Source organism: Cervus canadensis, chromosome 25 (genome assembly GCF_019320065.1).
Source record: "Cervus canadensis isolate Bull #8, Minnesota chromosome 25, ASM1932006v1, whole genome shotgun sequence".
Classification (NCBI taxonomy): Eukaryota; Metazoa; Chordata; class Mammalia; order Artiodactyla; family Cervidae; genus Cervus; species Cervus canadensis.
The window spans coordinates 18,113,736-18,136,677 of NC_057410.1; the positions used below are offsets into that span (position 1 = coordinate 18,113,736).

Below are 22,942 nucleotides of genomic sequence, written 5' to 3' on the forward strand. Positions count from 1 at the left end.
GTGAAGCAAACTATAAATAAGGTAAAGAGACAAAGCTCAAAATAGGAGAAAACAATAGCAAATGAAACAACTGACAAAGGATTAATCTCCAAAATATACAAGCAGCTTATGCAGTTCAAAACCAGAAAAACAAACAACCCAATCTAACAGTAGACAGAAGACCTAAACAGATATTTCTCCAAAAAAGATACACAGATGGCTATTAAACACATGAAAAGATGCTCAACATCATTCATTATTATAGAAATGCAAATCAAAACTACAATGAGGTATCACCTCACACCAGTCAGAATGGCCATCATCAAAATATCTACAAACTGTAAATGCTGGAAAGGGTGTAGATAAAAAAGAACCCTCTTGCACTGTTGGTGGAAATGCAAACTGAGACAGCCTCTATGAAGAACAGTATGGGGATTCCTTAAAATATTAGGAATAAAGCTACCATATGACCTAACAATCCCATTACTGGTCATATACTCTGAGGAAACCATAACTGAAAAAGAGACCATGTACCATCGCAGCAACATTTACAACAGGTAGGATATGGAAGCAACCTAAATGTCCACTGACAGATGAATGAAGCTGTGGTACATATACACAATGAAATATTACTCAGCCATAAAAAGGAACGCATTTGAGTCAGTTCTAATGAAGTATAGGAACCTAGAGCCTATTATACAGAGTGAAGTAAGTCAGAAAGAGAAAAACAAATATTGTATATCAACACATATATATGGAACCTGGAAAGATGGTACTGATGAACCTGTTTGCAGGGCGGCAATGGAGACACAGACATAGAGAAAAGACGTGTGGACACAGTGGGGCAAGGAGAGAGTGGGCCGAATTAAGAGAGTAGCACTGACACATATACATTACCATATGTAAAACAGAGAGTCAGTGGGAATTTGCTGTCTGAAGCAGAGAGCTCCAATCCAGTGCTCTGTGACAACCTAGAGGGGTGGGATAGGGTGGGAGGTAGAAGGGAGGTTCAAAAGGGAGGGGACATATGTATACCTATGGCTGATTCAAGCTGATGTATGGCAGAAACCAACACGATATTGTAAAGCAATTATCCTCCAATTAAAAATAAACCAAAAAAAGTACAACTGACAAAACTATATACAATTTAAGCTGTACAATGTAATGTTTTGATATACATATATACTATGAAACGGTTACACAGTAACAGATTCTTGAGAGTCCCTTGGACTGCAAGGAGATCCAACCAGTCCATCCTAAAGGAAATCAGTCCTGAATATTCACTGGAAGGACTGATGCTGAAGCTGAAACTCCAATACTTTGGCCACCTGATGCAAAGAACCGACTCATTTGAAAAGACTCTGATGCTGGGAAAGACTGTAGGCAGAAGGAGAAGGGGACGACAGAGGATGAGGTGGTTGGATGGCATCACCGACTTAATGGGCGTGAGTTTGAGTAGGCTCTTGGAGCTGGTGATGAACAGGGAGGTCCAGCATGCTGCAGTCCATGGGGTTGCAAAGAGTCAGACAAAACTGAGCGACTGAACTGAACTGAACACAATGACTAATTCATTAGATTCCCCAGAATTTACTCATTCTGCATAACTGATACTTTGTACCATTTTACCAACATTTTCCCATTTCTTTCATCCTCAGCCCCTGGAAGCAACCATTAACCCTGCTGTTATGAGTTCAACTTTTTTAGATTCCACATATATTCCACATCATGTAGTATCTGTCTTTCCACAGCCCATACTTCCCACATGTCACAAGGCTGTGCTGTCTTTTTTTTTTTTGGGGGGGGGGTTTGTCATACATTGATATGAATCAGCCATAGATTTGTGCTGTCTTTTCTACTCAGAACCATCTTTGAGAACTTCATGCAGCATGGTATTCTGGAGACATTAAGAAGTTCTGGAACATCTGCCTTCATCTGAAATGGCAGTTCCAGAATGCTGCCTCATTCTAGTTGTTGTTTTTATTGTGCCCCATCTTGGTATCAGTTACCACTTCTCTGTATAACTGCTCTGGGCAACCTTAGTCATCTCAATTACAACTCCAAGCCCCAAGCTGCTTCTAATTTAATATCTACCATAACCAAAGAAGGACTGAAAATTGCCAAGAATAATAAGATCTTATCAAATCGGTGGTCATATTTTATACAAAAATTGTTTTATATCACTATTAACAACTGTGACACAAAAAAATTCCATGAAGCAGAATAGGGTTGTAAATCTTACAGTTGCACACAGCATTCCCAGAAGCTAATGGAGGAGTCATGGATGACGAAGGGGTGACTACAGTGCTCCCTAATCCCTCTGCAACAAAAGTAGCTCTGCTTTCACTTTACTCATTAGAGCTCCAAACAAAATTTTTCGAGATTTTTTAATGGCAAAACCACTAAAATAAGCTAATCAAAAACACTGTGACTGCATTTGTGGAAATAACTGAAATGTGGCTGAAAATTTAACAAGGTGGATAGCTCTTGAACATGGTAATGAAATGCCCAGAACAAAGCACTTGAATGTTATCCAAAGTGTTTGGGGATTACTTCGATATCATGCTTCTCTAATTTCTTTAACTGTTAGCACATCTAGAACAAAGTTAAATAATAGTGATGAGAATTTCCTTGCCTTGTTTCTAATATTAATATCACTTAATTTCTAATATATCTCCCTGAGGCACTTTCCTGAGTATGATTTTGAGGTACATATTTTAATTATGTTATTACTAAAGACTGCTTCCAGGCATACATGTCTGACTTTATTAACTGTATTTCAAGATCTATTGAGATAATCACAGGGCTTTTCTTCTTTTATCTACTAATACACTGAATTATCTGGAAGTTCTCAGTTCACATACTACTGAATGCTGGATTGAAGGACTTTGAGCACAACCTAGGTAGCATGTGAAAGGGGTGTAACTGTATGGTACTGTCATGAATACTGACCTTTTCCAGTCCTGTGGCGACTGCTGAGTTTTGCAAATTTGCTGGCATATTGCGTGAAGCACTTTGACAGCATTATGTTTCAGGATTTTAAATAGCTCAGCTGGGATTCCATAACCTCCCCTAGTTTTGTTCACAATAATGCTTCCTAAGCCCCACTTAACTTTACACACCAGGATGTCCGGTTCTAGGTAAGTGACCACACCATCATGGTTACCCGCATCATTAAAACCTTTCTTGTATAGTTCTTCTGTGTATTCTTACCACCTCTTCTGTCTTTCAGGTCCTTGTCATTTCTCTCTTTTATCATACCCATTCTTGCATGAAATGTTCCCTTGGTATCTCCAGTTTTCTTCAAGGGATCTCTAGTTTTTCCTATTCTATTGTTTTCCTCTATTTCTTTTCATTGTTCACTGAAGAAGGCTTTCTTATCGCTCGTTCTGTTCTCTGGAAATCTCCACTCAATTGGGTATACCTTTCCCTTTCTCCCTTGCCTTTTGCTTCAACAGTTAGAATTGGACATGGAACAACTGACTGGTTCAAAACCGAGAAAGGAGTACAAGGCTATATATCTTCACCCTGTTTATTTAACTTCTATGCAGAGTAACATCATGTGAAATGCCAGGCTGGATGAAACATAATCTGGAATCAAGATACCTGAGAGAAATATGAACAACCTCAGATACGCAAGTAACATCACTCTTATGGCAGAAAGTGAAGAGAAACTAAAGCCCTTACTGACGAAGGTGAATGAGCTGGCTTGAAAGTCAACACTAAAAAAATGAAGACCATGATGTACAGTCCTATCAGTTTATAACAAATAGAAGGGGTAAAAGTGGAAGCAGTGATAGATTTTATTTTCTTGGGCTCCAAAATCACTGTGGATGGTGACTGAGGCCACAAAATTAAAAGATGTTTGCTCCTTGGAAGGAAAGTAATGGAAAAATCTAGACAGTGTATTAAAAGGCAGAGACATCACTTTGCTGACAAAGGTCCCATGTAATCAAAGTTATGACTTTTCCAGTAGTCATGTACAGATATGAGAGCTGGACCATTAAAACGGCTGAGCACCAAAGAATTGACGCTTTCAAACTGTGGTGCTGGAGAAGATTCTTGAGAATCCCTTGGACTTCAAGATCAAACAAGTCAATCCTAAAGAAAATCAGTCCTGAATATTTATTGGAAGGACTTATGCTGAAGTTTTTTTAAAAATAATAGAAAAGCAAAAAATAATAATAATAATAATAGAAAAGCCTCAATTCTTCCTTATTTTCTCAAGGTCAATTTAAATATATGTGAAATTATCTGTTCCATGAAGGCCTGAAAGAAACCACTTGTAAAACCATTTGAGCTTGGTAGTTTTAGGTTTTCAGTCTCTTCTCGGATCAGTTTTGAATACAGAATAATGTATATTTTCCTAGAAAATGGTATGTTTTCCCAATGCTTTCTAATTTATTTATTGTGCCAACCATTCTTTTATGTTTGTATTATTTACATCTATGCTTGTTTTCTTCTTCATAATCTAAATTTTAATTTTTGTACTTTATCCTTTTGTTTACCAAGAAAAAGTTAGCTAGTCTTATTTTTGTTTTAATCAAAGAACCAGTTCTTGGTTGTATTTATCTTAAAACAGAACTACTGTTCTGTTTTCTCACTTATTACTTGCTATGTTGTGCTTTATTATTTTTTTCCAGCTTTCCTTAGGTTTGTGTTATTGCTCTTTTAATAAATTCTTTGAATATTAACTTGTTTATTTTCATTTAGTAATGAAACTTTTAGAAATAATTTTACCTATGCCCTATATTTATATATTTAATTTTTAAAAATAAATTTATGTAGTTTATTTTTTTAAGCCATACCACGTGGGATGTGGGATCTCTGTTCCTATAACTAGGGATTGAACCTGCGCCCCCTGCATTGGGAGTAGAGTCTTAACTGCTGAACTGCCAGGGAAGTCCTTGTATTTAATTTTTATTGTAATTATTTTCCAGAGAGACCACAATTGCTGGTTTGCGGTACCTTTAGACCTTTGATCTAAAATTTTTTAGGAGAATGTTTTTACATTTTTAAACTCAATTAGCTGAGGTTTTTGTTTTGAGGTTGGGAAGATTTTGTGGTTGGTTTCTGGTTCTAATTTCTCTATTAACTTAAAATTTCATTGTAGAGCATGTAGTTAATACCTTTTCCCCCCAACTTTCTTTCTAGTATTTATTTTTGACAATGTCCCATGGGGAATTAAAAATATGCTATTCTTTTTATAATAACAAAGTATATTAAATGAGATTTATTAATTACATAATTCAGATCTCCATATCCTATTTTTATTTTCTCTGACGTGGCTAGAACTGAAAGATGTTTTAAAGTCTCCTGTTACTGTTAGACTTCTTTCTCTTCCTTCTTGAATTTATAATTTTTACTTTAAACATTTCAATGCTTCACCTTCAAAAAATAAAGATTTGTGGTTCACTTCAAATTAGTAACTATATGCTTGATTTTATATATATGTGTGTGTGTGTATACATAGAGAGAGAGATAGATAGGATAGGCATGTACGTATATACATACTACAACATGCATCTTTTTCCACCTAATGTTCATTCACTTTTAATTCACCTTTGTCTAGCAATATCATTCAACAATTAATTTTTTGTTTTTATTCGCCTAGTACCTTGTTTTGATTATACATTTACCTACAACTCCCTTAGAAATTTTGTTCTAAATGTTTCTAACATCAAGCATGTAGTTGGGTTTTGTGATTTACCAGAGTCTTGCTTAACAGCTGAGCTTATGTCATGGATTTCTGTTGTTTTAATAAGCACATATGATCTTTTTTCTAGTTTTGGGGTCTTTTTTCCTTTCATGCTCATTTTTACATTCCATCTTTTGCTATACAGTTATTCACATATTAAATATTTACTGAGCACCTATTATGTGCCAAGTACCATACTTAACATTAAGAACATAATGGTAAACAACAACAAAAAAAAGTCAGCACATATACATAATGAGACAGGAATGGCAATCCACTCTACTATTCTTGCCTGGAGGATCCCATGGACAGAGGAGACTGGCGGGCTATGATTCGTGGGGTCACAAAGAGTCGGACACAACTGAGCGACTAACACTATACATAATTACAAACTGTGGTTTTGTTCTTCCCCACCCCATGCAAATATCAGAAGCAATTCTAACATGAGCAGGGGTAGATAAGGTTTTCAAGGAAGACTGCTCACAAGATCCAACACACTCAGACTTAAATAACACGAAGAAGGTGCTTCAATGACATAGTGAAAGAAAGGTTATAATGGGCAGAAAGTCAGCACTGAGTGTATAAATGCAGCAAAGAACCTGGTAGCCTATAAAAACGGAAGAAAAACCTGAAGAATATTGAGCAAGAGGGAAGAATTAAGTGAGATTAAAAGGTAAAAAGGCCACATCAGGTCTCCAAGTTAAAGAAAGAATCTCGGTTTTATTTTAGGTACAGTAAGTATCCTGAAATACTTTTAAATGTTAAACATAGAGAATGAAACATGACACATGCAGAACTGAAGAAGAAATGGTGCAGTATTAGAGTGGTCCTGACAAGCAACGGTGCTGGCTTGGAGTAGTTGGCAAATGGTGAAGCTAGATCCAAAAATTTAAATCAAGGTAGTACTATCGCTCATCCCTGTCCCCTCTCCCAATTCAGGAGTTCTGTGGTCTACTTTTAGTTCTATTCAATATTGCTTTTACATATAGCATAATTTGGTAGTTTATTTAAAAGACATGCTACATAAACTCATTCATTCAGCAAATACTTAATCAAATGTGTATTACTGCCAGGAAACATTCTAGGCACGGGAATATAGCAAGGAAGAAAAAATCCCTAACCTTGCATAGATTACATGTTGTGAAATTAGACAGTTTTATTTAATTATTAATTATTTATTAAGTTTTAAGCCTTCCTTATGTATCTGATTATGTCCTACCATAATATTCTAAATCACCAACATTAAAGCATTTTTTGATGTAATACAATCATTCATTCACTCAACAGATATTAGTCCTCAGTGAAATACAGGAGTAAGCCCTGAAGGTATCTAGATGTGAAACATTCCAGGAAAGGCAATACCAGCTGCAAAGGCCCTGAAGCAGAAGGCTGGCATGTTCAAATAACACTAGGGTGACCAACATTTCTGAACTGCAATGAAAAAGAGAGAAAATGGTAAAACTAGTGTAAAGAGGTGGCCAAGGACCAGATCATACAAAGCCTTCCTCTCATACAGTTGGAAATAACTTGGGATTTTATTCTAAGTAGGATGGGAAATGAAGTAGGATGTGAAGCTTCTAAATAAGGGAATAACATGATCTTATTAAAGTTAAAACAAAAATTACTTGGTTGCCCTTCTTGGAATGGTCAAAATCCACAACACGGAAAACAGCAAACACTGAAGAGATGTGAAGGAACAGAATTCTCATTCATTGTTGGTGAGACTGAAAAATGGTAGTCACTTTAAAAGATAAATTTTAAAAGATACTAGAATTCTCAAATTATACATACTAACACCTCCTGGAAACAGTCCATGGACTCAGCACAAAGAAAATTATACTAGATTTTAGAGATCCAAAATTTCCTACAGATGAAAATATTTCTCAAGTCAGAATTCTTTGGCACAAAACAATCTGACACAAGACTTCATATAAAGTTCTCAGGTAAATTGCTTTAAACTTTATTAGTCAATGGAAGATACCCTAGATGGCTTAAGAACTTTGGGTTGAGGTGCTAGGTCATTTGAAAGTGAAATGTCAAAGTGCATCAGTTATTCATTCCAACATCCAGGGGTTTGTTACACACAGGGCATTATACCAAGTTTCAGAGATGGTGAACAAGCCACAATCACTGACCATTATAGAATTTACTCCCTGGCAGTTTTTAAAAGAATAGGAAGTAGGATCACAATCAATATTTCATTGCCTGTTTCTCTTGCCCCAACTCAAGACACTTCCCCCTTCTCCCATCTGCATATGGAGGGGAAAGGATGGGGATAGAGAAATAGGGAAGAAGAAGAGATCTGGCTATAACATACTGAATTAAAATTATTTTTCTTATCTCTTTCCTTGTACAACTCTGAACTCCTTAAAGAAAGAGGATGAAAGTGTTAGCCCCTCAGTCATGTCTGACTCTTTTGTTCACTCCATGGACTGCAGCCTTCCAAGCTCCTCTGTCCATGGGATTTTCCAGGCAAGAATACTGGAGTAGGTTGCCATTTCCTCCTCCAGAGGATCTTCCCAACCCAGGGATCAAACCTGTGTCTCCTGCATTGCAGGCAGATTCTTTACCCGCTGAGCCATCGGGGAAGAAACCACCCTATCTCCAGCACCCTAATCCAGGGTCTGGCACTTATCTGCTGCTCACTATCTCAGAACTAGACTAAATTATAGCCATTGTGACAGGGCCACTGCTTTTTTTCTTTTTCTATACAACCAATATCAAGAAACATAAAGATTAAAATAAAGGCCAATCTTTTCAATGTTTCCTTTTACAGAATAAGCACATATCTACAGTAAGTGCAAGTATTTAAAAGCTATATAGTAATGTACATAATCTTGAAGGAAAAGTTCCCTATGCTAGCTTTCTTTTACCACCATCACTGATCTCCCTCACCTCCCAATCCCATTCAGTGGTAACAACTACCATGAATTTGGTGTAAATGAGACTTATCCTTACATTTATGTAAGGGATTAACTTTTCCTTACAACTAGGAGGCCTCTCCATATTTTTAAACATCAAAAGGCAGCATGGCATAGTGGACCCTGGGACCAGGCAGCTTTGAATCCCAGCCCTGCTATTTACTACCCATGCGCATAGGCAGGGTTATTTACTCCTCTATGCTTCAGTATTTCATCTAAAAAGTGGAGACAATGACAGTACCTACTTCTAAGTTCTCATGAGGACTAAAATATTTAATGTTTATAAAATGCTTAAAACAATCCTGGTTATAGACAGTACCACTTATTTATTGTATTAAAAAAAAAAATCACTGGACTTCTCTGGTGGCTCAGAAGTGAAGCAGCAGCCTACCAGTGCAGAGGACACGGATTTGATCCCTGGTCTGGGAAGATTCCACATGTCACGGGGCAACGAAGCCCACGAGCCACAACTACTGAGGCCCTGCTCTAGAGCCTGTGCCCTGCAACAAGAGAAGCCACCAAACGATAAGCCCAAACTCCACAACAAAGAGGAGCCCCAACTCTCAATAACTAGAGAAAGCCTATGCCCAGCAATGAAGACCCAGCATAGCCATAAATAAGTAAATTATTAAACCACTGATAATAACCTAATCATGAAAAGTGAAAGTGTAGTGGCTCAGTCATGTCCAACTCTTTGCGACCCCATGGACTGTAGCCCAACAGGCTTCTCTGTCCATGAGATTGTCCATGCAAGCCTGCTACAATTGGTCACCATTTCATTCTCCAGGGGATCTTCCAACCCCAAGGATCGAACTGCAGGCAGACTCTTTACCATCTGAGCCACCAAGGAAGTCTGTAACCTAATCATAGATTCAGGGACTTCTTAATTAAATAACTTTTATATCCTATATATCCATGACTCTTATTGCAGCCATTTAGACTGTTTCCCAAATGAACACCCCTGCACAAATCACCCTGGGCAAAGGTGCAAGCTTCTCTAGACAATATCTTAAATAGAAATTGTTGGATAACCGTGTATGCACATTTCTAATTGTGTAACACTTATTTTAATGTGTGTAACACTTACCTGATCCTGAGCCTTGCAACTTAATGGGTAAACACTGATGACTCGTATGTTTTTAACTGCATCTACCCTAAAAATGGGACATCCCTGGTGGCTCAGACAATAAAGAATTCACCTGCAATGCAGGAGACCCAGGTTCAATCCCTGGGTTGAGAAGATCCCCTGGAGAAGGGTATGGCTACCCACTCCGGTATTCTTGCCTGGAGAATTCCACAGACAGAAGACCCTAGCGGGCTACAATCTATGGGGTCACAAAGAGTCAAACATGACTAAGCAACTAACACTTTCAAATAAAATCCCTACAAACAGACTAATCATCTTCTCAGTACAATTTCCAGTCTTTGCTGTGAATTGCCATACTATCCACTGTTCATTTTATTTGTATTACCTATCTTACCTCTTTTGATTCTTACATATTCTGGACACAAAACCACTGGATAGTACAGACACTATATATATCTCCCAGTTGTGACATTATGTTTTATTTGGGTTTATCGGGTCTTACATTAAACCTAAGGTTGTTTTTTCTTTTCTTTTTTTTTTGAGGTAGTCAAATCCTTGATGGTTTTTCATCCCTGATGGTTTCTTCTTTTTTTCTTGACTTGTTAAAAAAGGCCTCACATATTCTGAAGATATTCACATATTCACATATTCGTCTATACTTTCCTTTTTTAAAAAAATGGGTTTCACGTTTAGTATTTAATTCAGTTGGAATTTATTTCTGCATATGGCCTGAAGTAGAAATCTAGTTTTCCCTTATACAGAAAAACCAATTCAACAGTTCACATTTCCTTTCCCTGATGGCAGAAAATGCCATCTCGAGCACCAACCAACTTCTCAAATATATATGGATCCATTTCTTAACTCTATTCTGTTATATGAATCTGGTTTTTTGTATATTAAGACTATACTACTTTAAATAAAAGTACTGTGTACAACCTGATTTTTAAGTATGTAAACCCCTGTGTGATCCAACTCAGATTAGGATATTAACTTTTTTCAATGCTTCAGAATCTCCCTCATACACCTTCTCAGTTAGTACCATGCTTCCAGGAGAACTGCTATTCTGATCTCAATCAACATAGATTAGTTCTGTTTTTGAGCTTCCTAAAAATGAACTCACACTATATGAACTCTTTTGTGTCCCACTTCTTTTGCTCAACACTAAGTCTGGAAGATTCATGTTGTGTGTGCCGATGATTCATGACCCCACGGACTTCTCCTCTGTCCATGGGATTTCTCAGGCAAGAATACTGGAGTGGGTTGCCATGTCCTCCTCCAGGGGATCTTCCCAATCCAGAGATCAAACCCAGGTCTCCCACACTGCAGGTGAATTCTTTACTGTCTGAGCCACTAGGAAAGCCACACACATGTTGTGTGTAGCAGTTTACTATATTTCATTACTATGTAGGATTCTACTCTAAATACCAAAATTTAAGATTAATCTAGATATCCAATAGTCAACTCCCTCCTCCTTCTTTTTCTTCTTTCACAACTGTCTTGGTTCTTTACTTCTGTATATGAAGATCATTTTCCTCCAAAAAATAAAACAAATTCTATTAGGTTTTTGCCTGAAACTACATTAAGTCATAGAGAAGTTAATTTTTTAGCAATATTTATACTTCCCACTACTAATTATATCTTGTCTTTTACTCATGTCTAATTCTATGTCCTTCAATAAAACTTTGGGTACTTCACAGAATTTGCTGTAAAAGAGGTATTTTTATTTCCTAATTGACTACTGCCAATTTGAATGTTGATCTTGTATCCAGCAACACTGAATTCTCTTATGAATATATTTAGTCTGTTGATGGTTTTTTGAGGGATTTTTTGACCAAGCCACATGACTTAAGGGATCTGAGTTCTCTGATCAGGGATGGAACCCAGGCTCATAGCAATGAAAGTGCTGAATCTTAACCACTGCACTGCCAGGGCATTCCCTATTCTGTTTATTTTATTTTTTTATTTGTTTTGGCCACATCACACAGCACGTGGGGTCCTAGTTTACTGAGCAGGGATTGAACCTGTGCGCCCTGCATTGGGAATGTCGAGTCTTCACCACTGAGCCACAGGGAAGTCCCATAGTCTGTTGATTTTTTGTTTTTAATTTCCTATGGACACATTCATCTCATTTTTCTTCCTTTCCAACCCTTTTGTACTTTATTTCCTTTTTTTTAATCTTACTAATAGAGATATATTTGTCCTGTTCTTGATATTAATGGGATGTTTCTAAGATTTAGACAGTTAAGTTTTAAAAAGAGCCTTTATTGGAAGAAACATGTTTATTTCTCGTCATGGTTTAAAGGTTACTAAAAAAAAAACTAATGAGTATTGAGTTCTATCATAATTTTACCAAATCTTTCAAGATCTTTTCCCCTAAATCTTACCTTAATAATTTTCATATATTGGGCTATGCTTACACTCTTATCCTAATTAAAAATTTTGTCTCTGTTCATAATTGAGATTGAATGTACCATTATTTTCCCTTGCATATTCTTTTCAGTTTAGGTTTCCAGGGTAAGTTTCTCTGATAAACAACAGAACAGCTCACCCTCTTTTTCTATTATCTAGGTCAGTTTGTATAAAACTGGGATTACCTGTTCCCCAAAAGTATGTCTGAAATTATGATAACAAAATCACAATTAAAACTATTCTTTCTGATACTGCTTCACACCCATTAGGAACGCTTTAATTAAAAAAAAAACATATAATGAAAATGCTGATGAGGGTGTAGAAAAGCTAGAACCTTCATACACTGCTGGTTGGAAAGTAAAATGGTACAGCTGCTCTGAAAAATAGTCTGACAGTTTCTTAAAAGCTTCAGTGGTTACCACAGTTCAGTTCAGTTCAGTTGCTCAGTCATGTCCGACTCTTTGCGACCCCATGGACTGCAGCACACCAGGCCTCCCTGTCCATCATCAACTCCCAGAGTTTACTCAAACTCATGTCCATTGAGTCAGTGATGCCATCCAACCATCTCATCCTCTGTCATCCCCTTCTCCTTCCGCCTTCAATCCTTCCCAGCATCAGGGTCTTTAAAACTAGTCAGTTCTTTGCATCAGGTGGCCAAAGTATTGGAGTTTCAGCTTCAACATCAGTCCTTACAATGAATATTCAGGACTGATTTCCTTTAGGATGAACTGGTTGGATCTCCTTGCAGTCCAAGGGACTCTCAAGAGTCTTCTCCAACACCACAGTTCAAAAGCATCAATTCTTCAGCACTCAGCTTTCTTTATAGTCCAACTCTCACATCCATACATGACTACTGGGAAAACCATAGCTTTGACTAGATGGACCTTTGTTGGCAAAGTAATGTCTCCGCTTTTTAATATGCTCTCTAAGTTGGTCATAACTTTTCTTCCAAGGAGTACATGTCTTTTAATTTCATGGCTGCAGTCACCATCTGTAGGGATTTTGGAGCCCAAGAAAATAAAGTCTCTCACTGTTTCCCCATCTATTTGCCATGAAGTGATGGGACCAGATGCCATGATCTTAGTTTTCTGAATGTTGAGTTTTAAGTCAATTTTTTCAAGCTCCTCTTTCACTTTCATCAAGAGGCTTTTTAGTTCCTCTTCACTTTCTGCCATAAGGGTGGTGTCATCTGCATATCTGAGGTTACTGATATTTCTCCCGGTAATCTTGATTCCAGCTTGTGCTTCTTCCAGCCCAGCGTTTCTCATGACGCACTCTGCATATAAGTTAAATAAGCAGGGTGACAATACTTGACGTACTCCTTTTCTTATTTGTTGTTGTTCCATGGTTACCACAGGACCCAACAATTTTACTCCTAGGTATACATCCAAGAGAAATGAAAACATATAACTATGTTTACACAAAATCTTATACACAGATGCCAGTATAAGGACTATTCATAATGGGAAAAAATCCAAATATCCATCAACTGATGTGGTATATCTACACAATGAAATATTATATGGCCATAAAAAGGAATGAGATATATGATACATGTTTCAACATGGCTGGACCTTAAAAATATTATGCTAAATGAAAGAAGCAAACCACAAAAGGCCATTTACTGAATGATTCTATTTATGTGAAAGATCTGGAACAGGCAAACCTATAGAAACAGAGAGTAGATTAGTGACTGTCTAAGGCTGGAGGGTTTCAGAGAATTGGAACTGACTGCTAATAGGTATACAGTTTCTTTCTGAGGTGATGAAAATATTCTAAAAATTAACTGTGCCAAAGATTCAACAATTATGTAACAATATTAAAAACCATTAAATTGTACATTTTAAGTGGGTAGGTGGTATGGTTTATGAACTATACAATTATTTTTGATATTTTTAAAAACTTCTTGGGGAAATTTATTACAGCTTCAATTTTTTAATGGTTTTTAGTTTCTATGACTATCTTTTTCTTGTACAATTTCTAAATGATATTCTGCCTAGAAAACAGACAATTTCATCAGGTTTTTAAAATTTATACACATAAAAATTAATAGTGATTTCTTGTGATTTTTTAAATTATAATTATTATTTGTAATTATATCCCATTTTATAATTTTATTGTATAATGTGCTTCTTGGTATTTCTAGTACTTAATCAGCTGAAGAGAAATAGCTATGATTTGAAAGATGATTGCTATCATTTCTATTGTTGACTATTTCTATTTCATCTAATTCCATTTTTATTTTCTCTTTTCTCCTGTCTTTGGTTTTACTTTTTCCATTTTTTGTTTCTTGAGTTTATATATGGCTCACTTACTTTTATTCAATTTAACACAGCCATTTAAGGTTATAAATTTACCCCTAAGTACCACTTTTCTTACATCCTTCAAATTTGGCTACAACATTTTTATGATTCCATTCTAGTTATTTCTTAATTTCCACTATTTTTTTTTAATATTTGAAAATCCTTAGTCATTTTTCTTCAATATTGTTTCTCTACCACTCTCCATATTCTCTCTTCTGGACATTACATTGAAGCTTTTCAATCTAGCCCTAAGTGTCTTAGTTTTTCTTTTCTATTTTTCATTCTTTATTTCCCTGGGCTCTGGTCCTTGATGAGTTATTGGTTTTATCTTGGAATTAACAACGTCTCTCTTTATGTATGTCTAATCTTCTGTTTTGCCCACGATTATTTTATAACTAGATATTTTCATTTTCAAGATTTCAATTGGTTAATTTATATATCTACATATATTTACTGTTTCTTGATTGCTTTTATTCAATTATAATGGAATGTGCTCTTAATAATAAAAAAGGGAACAGATATATTTTAATCTAATATACTTTTAGGTGAAATGGTCTTTGAAATGTTCTCCACTATAAAATTCTTTTTTAATGTAAAAAAAAATTACTTCTTAAAAAGCTCTCCTGACTCCTATTCTACCAAATGTTATCCCACTGTGCCTACCTGCATCAAGGCATGGAAAGAATAAGTTCTATTATTGTCATTTTAGAATTAGAGAAACTGAAGCACAATAAAGTTCTTTTTAAAATACTCTCCCCCACACACAACTTTTCTTTGAAAAATATCAGAGCCACAGGAAAGCTTAAAGTACAATATATACCACTATACCCTTCACCTAGATCCAAAACTGTTAAAACTTGCCAGATTTGCTTTCTCTCTCCCTTTATTTCTCTGGACATCCACATAACATATACCACATTCAGATACCTACACGTGATTTTTCTGAACTCATCATGACATTTCACTTCTAAGTATTTCAGCATGCACCTCTAAAGAATAAGGCCATCCTCAATATAACCACCATACCACAGTCACACTGAAAAACCAGGAGATTGAACAGTCGGCAGATTCAAATCAAACACTGATGTCTAATGACTAAACATTCTTCAGTTTGGTTCATCTAACTGGACCTGAAGTGGTTCTCTGGTGATTATTTAGAAGTGACACTTGGGACTTCACTGGAGGCCCAGTGAAGACTCCACACTTTCAATGCAGGGGGCACAGGTGTGATCCCTTGTCAGGGAAGGAAGATCCCACACGGTACCTGGGACAGCCAGAAAAAAAATAAAGTGACAGCCAATCTGTCATAGAGCATTTCCTTCCTTCAATGGCCTTGAAATCAGATTTTATTTACTGTTTCATCAGACAGGTATCTTAAATCCAAGCATTTCTGAAAAAACCAATCAATTATCTCCTAAGATATTCAGGCCTCAAAAATCAAGTACACTAAGTTTCCAGATTGTTTTCCAATAATACACAGTCTTAAAGTGAATACAATCTAATTAACACTCTCAAAACTATACCATCTTTTCTCAACTGCAATGGGAGTTTACAATGTGTATCAGTTTTGAAGGAAACTTGTTCTTAAGAAAAACAAACAGTACAAACAGGATTGATTAGCCAAATGAACCTATTTTACAAATGAAAAAACTGGTAAGTATATATGTCGTTCTACATGAAAACTAACTTTTCAATGGGTATAATTTAATCTCAGTCACTAACTTTAAGAAGTAAGGTTACAGACAAAAAAAGCCTATTAAAAAAAAAAAAGTCTCTTAGTCGTGTCCAACCCTTTGCAACCCAATGGACTATACAGTCCATGGAATTCTCTAGGCCAAAATACTGGAGTGGGTAGCCTTTTCCTTCTCCAGGGGATCTTCCCAATCCAGGTGTATTCTTTATCAGTTGAGCCACAAGGGAAGCCCAATAAAAGCCTATACTTGCTGTCAAAGACCATGAAAGTCAGAGTAAGAGTTTTATATCAGAAGAAATATCTACTGGTATAACCTAATACTAATATTTAAAGCTAAACTATGTCATACAGATAAGAATTATATGTACAATCACAAAAATATTTAAGATAAATCTATGGTCAAATAACAGTTAATAAGAGAAGTTAGTATGTGCCACTAGTCACTATTCTAAGTACATTTCATGAATGAATTAATTAAAGCCTCATAGCAATCACATTTTTTCACTGAAGAAACAGATGAACAGAGATGTCAGCATAAAAGGATATACGTAAGGGGTAGGACTTAACTTCAACTTTAAAATATAGAGAAGCAGAATGGATCTTTCCAAGGTCATTTCAAGAAAACGGAAAAGTACAAGCTAAAGCATAAATACCAAGGTAACACCAAAACAAAAGTTTCAAATTGGAGAAATTAAGGCTGGATAAACAGGATAGAATTGGATTATGAGAGGCCCTAAGTACTGAGCTATGGATGAAATTTTATAAAACAGCAAGAGCGTGGCATCACTATGGCTCTTTATGTGATGCAAGTGGCCTTTTAGAAATGGTTACTGGTAACAATACAGAATGAGTAAGAGAGAAATGGGAAGCAAGGAACTCTATATAATTCTAACATATATACAAACAAATAGGGTTAGTAACTGAGGCAGAGCTCACACTGAACCAACTGTGCTGCCCTTCACATTAATAAGGCTATCCATTATAAACAATGAAGTAGTAAATATAATTGCAACATACCTTAAATTATTTCCAAACATACATTCAATGAAATTTAAGGTACACTGAAAATTATATCAGTAAGAAGTGTTAGTCAGTTAATGTAAAACTATTCTTGCTGTTCAGTAGAATGCCAAAAGAATTTGGCTAAATTAGACACAAGCAGAAATTTTATAGTACGAGTATCTACTTCAATAAAAGCAATATCACAAATAAAAGAACTAAAGTAATTCAACACACAGCTCCTCATATTGCTTTAGAACTATTACACTATTTACCCAAAGGTAGTAAACACATAATTTTTATAAACAGCTATTATGTAAATGATGTACTTTAATGTCACATTTATTCATATGTCCATTAAGAACTAGGCATTTATCATCTATACAATAAATACTATAATCCACATCAAACTTACAAAAAGAAACTATCCCAAACCATTTCCTCTCTTTGCAATTAAATGAACTCCTAAAGAGAAGAAATGGGCGAAAAAAATCTCAATTCTGTGAAAACTAGATTACTTACCAGTAACTTGAGTTATCCTATTGGGTCTTTTCCCTCACAGATCCACCTCTCTTGCCCTTCTGTCCAGCATGGGAATCTTCCCGACGGGCATCCACTGGAACTGAGGGGGCATGCAGTACAGACGCATATGTAAGAAAGTTGAGGGAAGGGGATTTGGGAGATGCTAGAGACATGCTTCAGTGTGCTTGCTTACCTTCCTGAAATTGGAAATTTCAACAGTCCCATGGTCCACGAGGCATTCACAATAACTTCAAAGAATGTGGATCTGTGGAGATTACCCAATAGGAGAACTCCAGTTACTGGTAAGTGATCCAGCTTTTTCTTCTCTATCAGAATAAGAAAATTATTTAAATTTATTTGAGATTAATACATAAAGAACTACAGGGGAAAGGGCTGCAAATTAATTAACTAACTATACATGAATGCACCAAAGTAAATACAGAAACAATGTACTAACTATAAAGTCAACAGAAACTTCTGGCACTATTAGAAACACAAGAAAAAGAAAATGATTTGAATAGTTTCATTTTAAAATCTCTACTGTAACAACAGCAACATTTTAATTTATAAAAATATCAGCTATCAGACTATTTTGTCTCGTTAAAGTACTACCATCATTTTTTAATATCCGTAAAGGGTAATTAATTGATCAAAATCTACTGTTTCTTAACTAGCCACTGTCATTAACATAGGCTGAATTTGGGTGCAGAGGCCACTACAGTGGATTAACAACCTATAACACTTCAGATAAACAGCATCAATGCAATTCCCATTCATCACTCAATAAGTCTTTAAAATAACCATTTGTCACCTATAACAAACCAACCACATACATATATGTAAGTATGCCACTGTGCTATGCTCAGTCATGTCTGACTCTTTGTGACCCCATGGACTGTAGCCCTCTGTTCATGGGGATTCTCTAGGCAGGAATACTGGGGTGGGTTGCCATTTCTTTCTCCAGGGGATCTTCCTGACCCAGGGATCAAACCCGCATCTCCTGCATTGGCAGGTGGATTCTTTACCACTTCACCACCTATGAAGCCCTTATGAATGCCAGGCCACTGATAAATAATAATGCTGATTTTAACATAAACACTTGTACAAAGTAGTACAGTAATATTTTCGATTAACTGTTATACTTTTTAAATTGGACCTGTCATTAAAAAAAAAAAAAAAATTCTAGCAAAAGAAAGGTATCCTTAATAGAACTTTATCTTCAGGGACACATGAAGATTGCCTTTACCTTTAACCCAATACATATTCGAAGGCGGCAATGGCACCCCACTCCAATACTCTTGCCTGGAAAATCCCATGGATGGAGGAGCCTGGTGGGCTGCAGTCCATGGGGTCGCTGAGTCAGACACGACTGAGTGACTTCACTTTCACTTTTCACTTTCATGCATTGGAGAAGGAAATGGCAACCCACTCCAGTGTTCTCGCCTGGAGAACCCCAGGGACAGGGAACCTGGTGGGCTGCCATCTGTGGGTTAGCACAGAGTCGGATACGACTGAAGTGACTTAGCAGCAGCAGCAGCAATACATATTCATCGGGTACATGTTCATTTTGATGTGCTATAGTAGTGATGACTTCAAACACTAGTGCCTATTGAAGATACAGACAAATTTCAGTAACAGTCTTCCTTTTCTCATTATGCTGCTATTTAATAATTATTTCCTACCTTCAAAAAACATATGGTTTCATGGTTCTTCTTTCTATGGAAAAAATTAAATACATAGCTTCTACTTTAAGAGCAAACAGGGTAAGATGGTATATAAAATCATTAATTCATCAAAAACAAAATGTAATTCTTTTTTTTTCCATTTATTTTTATTAGTTGAATTACTTTACAATATTGTAGTGGTTTTTGTCATACATTGACATGAATCAGCCATGGATTTACATGTATTTCCCATCCCGATCCCCCCTCCCATCTCCCTCTCTCAAACAAAATGTAATTCTTAAAAACATTCTTAAAATGTAACGCTAATGAAAATCTAGCATTTTAATCTTGTTATGAGGTAATATTTATATAATAAAGGTGGACAACACCATGTCAAGATTTTTCCTAGATTCCCACTTAAAGATACAAATTGTTTTGGATAAACTATATCCATTTTACATAAATCTGAGTTTTAAAAAATAATAGCAATTAGTGCATTAGTTTTTAAATGACTCATTCAGGCAAAGAGGGGCACTACACAGACCTCAATTTCTAACTGCAATAGAGATAAATTCCAAAAGGATCATCTAGTTTAAATTAGATTCCTAGTTAACTTACATTTCCTGAAGCGTGAAGCAGTACACGGCATGAAAGCCCTATGTGTCTGGATTGATACAACTGATACAGGAGCAATAATCCAAATATTTTATCCTTACAGTAAAAGCTAGTATAAAACTTTTCATTAAGAACTAAATAATAATTTTACTTTATGGCAACACATACAGTCTTCATTTAGACTGAGATCTTGTGAATTTAAAATAAAATCAAATGCACTTTTTAAAACAATTTGAGAATTAAAATATCTTGAAAATATTTTAAGGTAACCTAAAAGGTCACTTAAGAGACCAGCATTCAAAGCTATTTGTTGCTGTTATTAGGCCATAAGCTTAACTAAAATGGGTTTTATTAGAATAGCTTAGAAAAGAAATTGCAGAAATTAGAATACTCTACTCAAAAACATCCTTTGTAAGTTCCAATAATTATAATGCCAGTCCACAAAAAGGTTAACAAGTAATTAAGAACCTAATAAAGCATTTCACTAATGAGAATCTACTCTAAAAAATCAATCTGAACTTTTGAAAAAACTGCTCAGAAAAAAAAATAAGTTAGCTAACTTTCACTTCCACTACTGCTAGATATTATGTTTTGGCTAGAATCAACTTAAATTACAACTGGTTTTGTGATTCCAAGTACATGTTTGAATTTTTAAATAAGGTTTGCAATTCTAATGTAAGGTACTATAGTTGTGGAAAGCTGTTCATGGTAAATCCAGGTTGTGAAATCCTTTAGCAGTGTAATAAAATTTAACATTATACATATATTCACATATACTTAAGTGACATCGTAATGGTTCATAAACATGGGGGGAGGTGTGTAGCTCAATTAAGTAAAACAAGGTCAAAAGTGAAATGTAAACTTACTTATTAAATAATATTATTTACAGAAACTATCATCTTTCTTTGTTCCTTAAAGAGCTCATCAGATAATCTGTTAATTAAATTTTCCTTTCCTTCAGCTTTATCCTTTAGCTCTATATGAACTCACAAAGAAACAAACAAAAACAGCATCATTTTCTTGTTAACATAAATAACCTAAAATCAAGATGAAAAAACTATACTTATCTGTAAATTAGGGGTAAAAACAGAACCTACTTCATAGAACATTTATGAGGATTAAGTTAATAAAAATTTAAAAACCATGCCTGGAATCTAACCATGTTATCAAACTGTAACATATCCACCCAGAAATGGAATTATTTTCAAATGATTTTATATATCCGCAAAGAAATACTAAAAAAATTCTAAGTGCAGAGATTTATTGTTTGTATTAACTTTGGAACAGTTGGCTCTCTGTATCACGGGTTCAGGATACACAATTCTACCAACTACACATCAAAAACATTGAGAAAAAATTTCCACTAAGTTCCAAAAAGCAGAACATGAGTTTCTCATGCTAACAACTACTTACAGAGCATTTATATTGTATTAGGAATTACAAGTAATTCCAAAAAGCAGAACATGAATTTCTCATGCTAACAACTATTTACAGAGCATTTATATTGTATTAGGAATTATAAGTAACCTAAGGATTATTTAAAATATACAAGAGGATGTGTAGGTTTGTGGAATATGCCGCTTATGATCTTAAAACTACATATAAGGGACTGTGGCATATTCAGATTTTGGTAACCGAGAAGGTCTCAGAACCAATCCCCCATGGATACACAGGGATGACTGTACTATTATTTTGAGACTATATTCTTTATATTGCAAGAGAAAGAAAATAAGTAATTTATGGTATTCATTAGGAATCATGGATCGGTCTTCCCTGATAGCTCAGTTGGTAAAGAATCTGCCTGCAATGCAGAAGACCTGGGTTCGATCCCTGGGTTGGGAAGATCCCCTGGAGAAGGGAAAGGCTGCCCACTCCAGTATTCCGGCCTGGAGAATTCCATGGACTGTATAGTCCACAGGTTCCCAAAGAGTTGGACATGACTGAGTGGCTTTCACTTCACTTAGGAATCATGATTTGCAGCATGAAAGAGATACAAAGCACATTAACAGTGAAGTGCAAATATCATTGATATACCTGTGATTTTTTAAAAAATACATACAATTTGGAAATAGTTAAGAAAACATTCTAGGCAGTAGTTACTGAGTAAATCACTATCATTATCCTATCAATATATAAATTATATCTGCTAATATTACAAAATGAGGTATTCCATTAGATTTACTAGTAAAGAAAGCTCCCCAGACTATTAAAATTGCCAGAAACATTTACACAAATCATTTTTCATGTTCTAAAGCCTGATTGTTGTAAGCTAGAATCTTAGAACTGCAACTGCTAACAAATTCTAAAAGGAAAGGCTGAGGAAAATAGTATATATTCATGTTCCTGATGGACATTAAATGGTAAACATACTAATATTCAAACTGTTCAGAAAAGCTGAAGGGGAGGGATGCTAGTAGGTTAGCTCTAGCTTCCTAAAACCGCTGCTCTGGACAGAACAGCTCTCTATTTATCCACTGTATATTCTGGGTTTCCTCTACAAACTTACCTTTCAATAATGAATTCTCTAACAACAAAAAAAAGGTTTTCAACTTTAAAGGACATTGTGGCGGGCAGGCTTTCAGATGGTCCACAATGATCCCACCTCCTGGTATGCATGCCCTTCTGTAACCTCCTCCCCTGAGTACGGGCTGAATTTAGTGACCCACTTCTAAGGAACAGAATTTCACAGAAGTAACGGAAAGTGTCAGTCACTCAGTCATATCTGACTCTTTGCGACCCCATGGACATGGCCCACCAGCTCCTCTGTCCATGGAATTCTCCAAGCAAGAATACTGGAGTGGGTAGCCATTTCTTTCTCCAGGGGATCTTCTCCACCCAGGGCGTGAACCCAGGTTTCCTGCATTGCAGCCGATTCTTTACCATCTGAGCCACCAGGGAAGCTGCCAAAGTAATGGATGTCACTCCCAAAATTAGACTATAAAAGCAGAGTGGCTCTTGTTTTCATGACTCTCACCAGACATGCTGCTTCGGGGTGAGTATGCTGTCATGCTGTGACAGCCAGAGTCCCGACAGAGGCCTGCCAACAGCTGCGTGA

General features: G+C 36.0%; 1 protein-coding gene across 7 annotated transcripts in view; it reads right to left on the bottom strand.

Moving 5' to 3' along the window:
- The window catches only part of YAF2 (YY1 associated factor 2), an 85,999-nt gene that overhangs the window by 42,731 nt on the left and 20,326 nt on the right, over nt 1-22,942 (bottom strand). The window contains exons 3-5 of one of the 7 annotated variants that reach the window (XM_043446432.1): nt 17,802-17,873; nt 17,609-17,708; nt 13,313-13,466 (exon numbers count right to left, since the gene is read on the bottom strand). The exons of 2 other annotated variants lie outside the window; for them this stretch is intronic. In XM_043446432.1, coding sequence (XP_043302367.1) covers nt 17,621-17,708; nt 17,802-17,873 — 160 coding nt within the window. In that variant the 3' untranslated portion in view covers nt 13,313-13,466; nt 17,609-17,620. Of the gene's footprint in view, nt 1-13,312; nt 13,467-17,608; nt 17,709-17,801; nt 17,935-22,942 lie in introns of those variants that run through there. 4 more of the 7 variants (XM_043446431.1, XM_043446428.1, XM_043446434.1 and 1 more) reach the window with 4 other exon arrangements.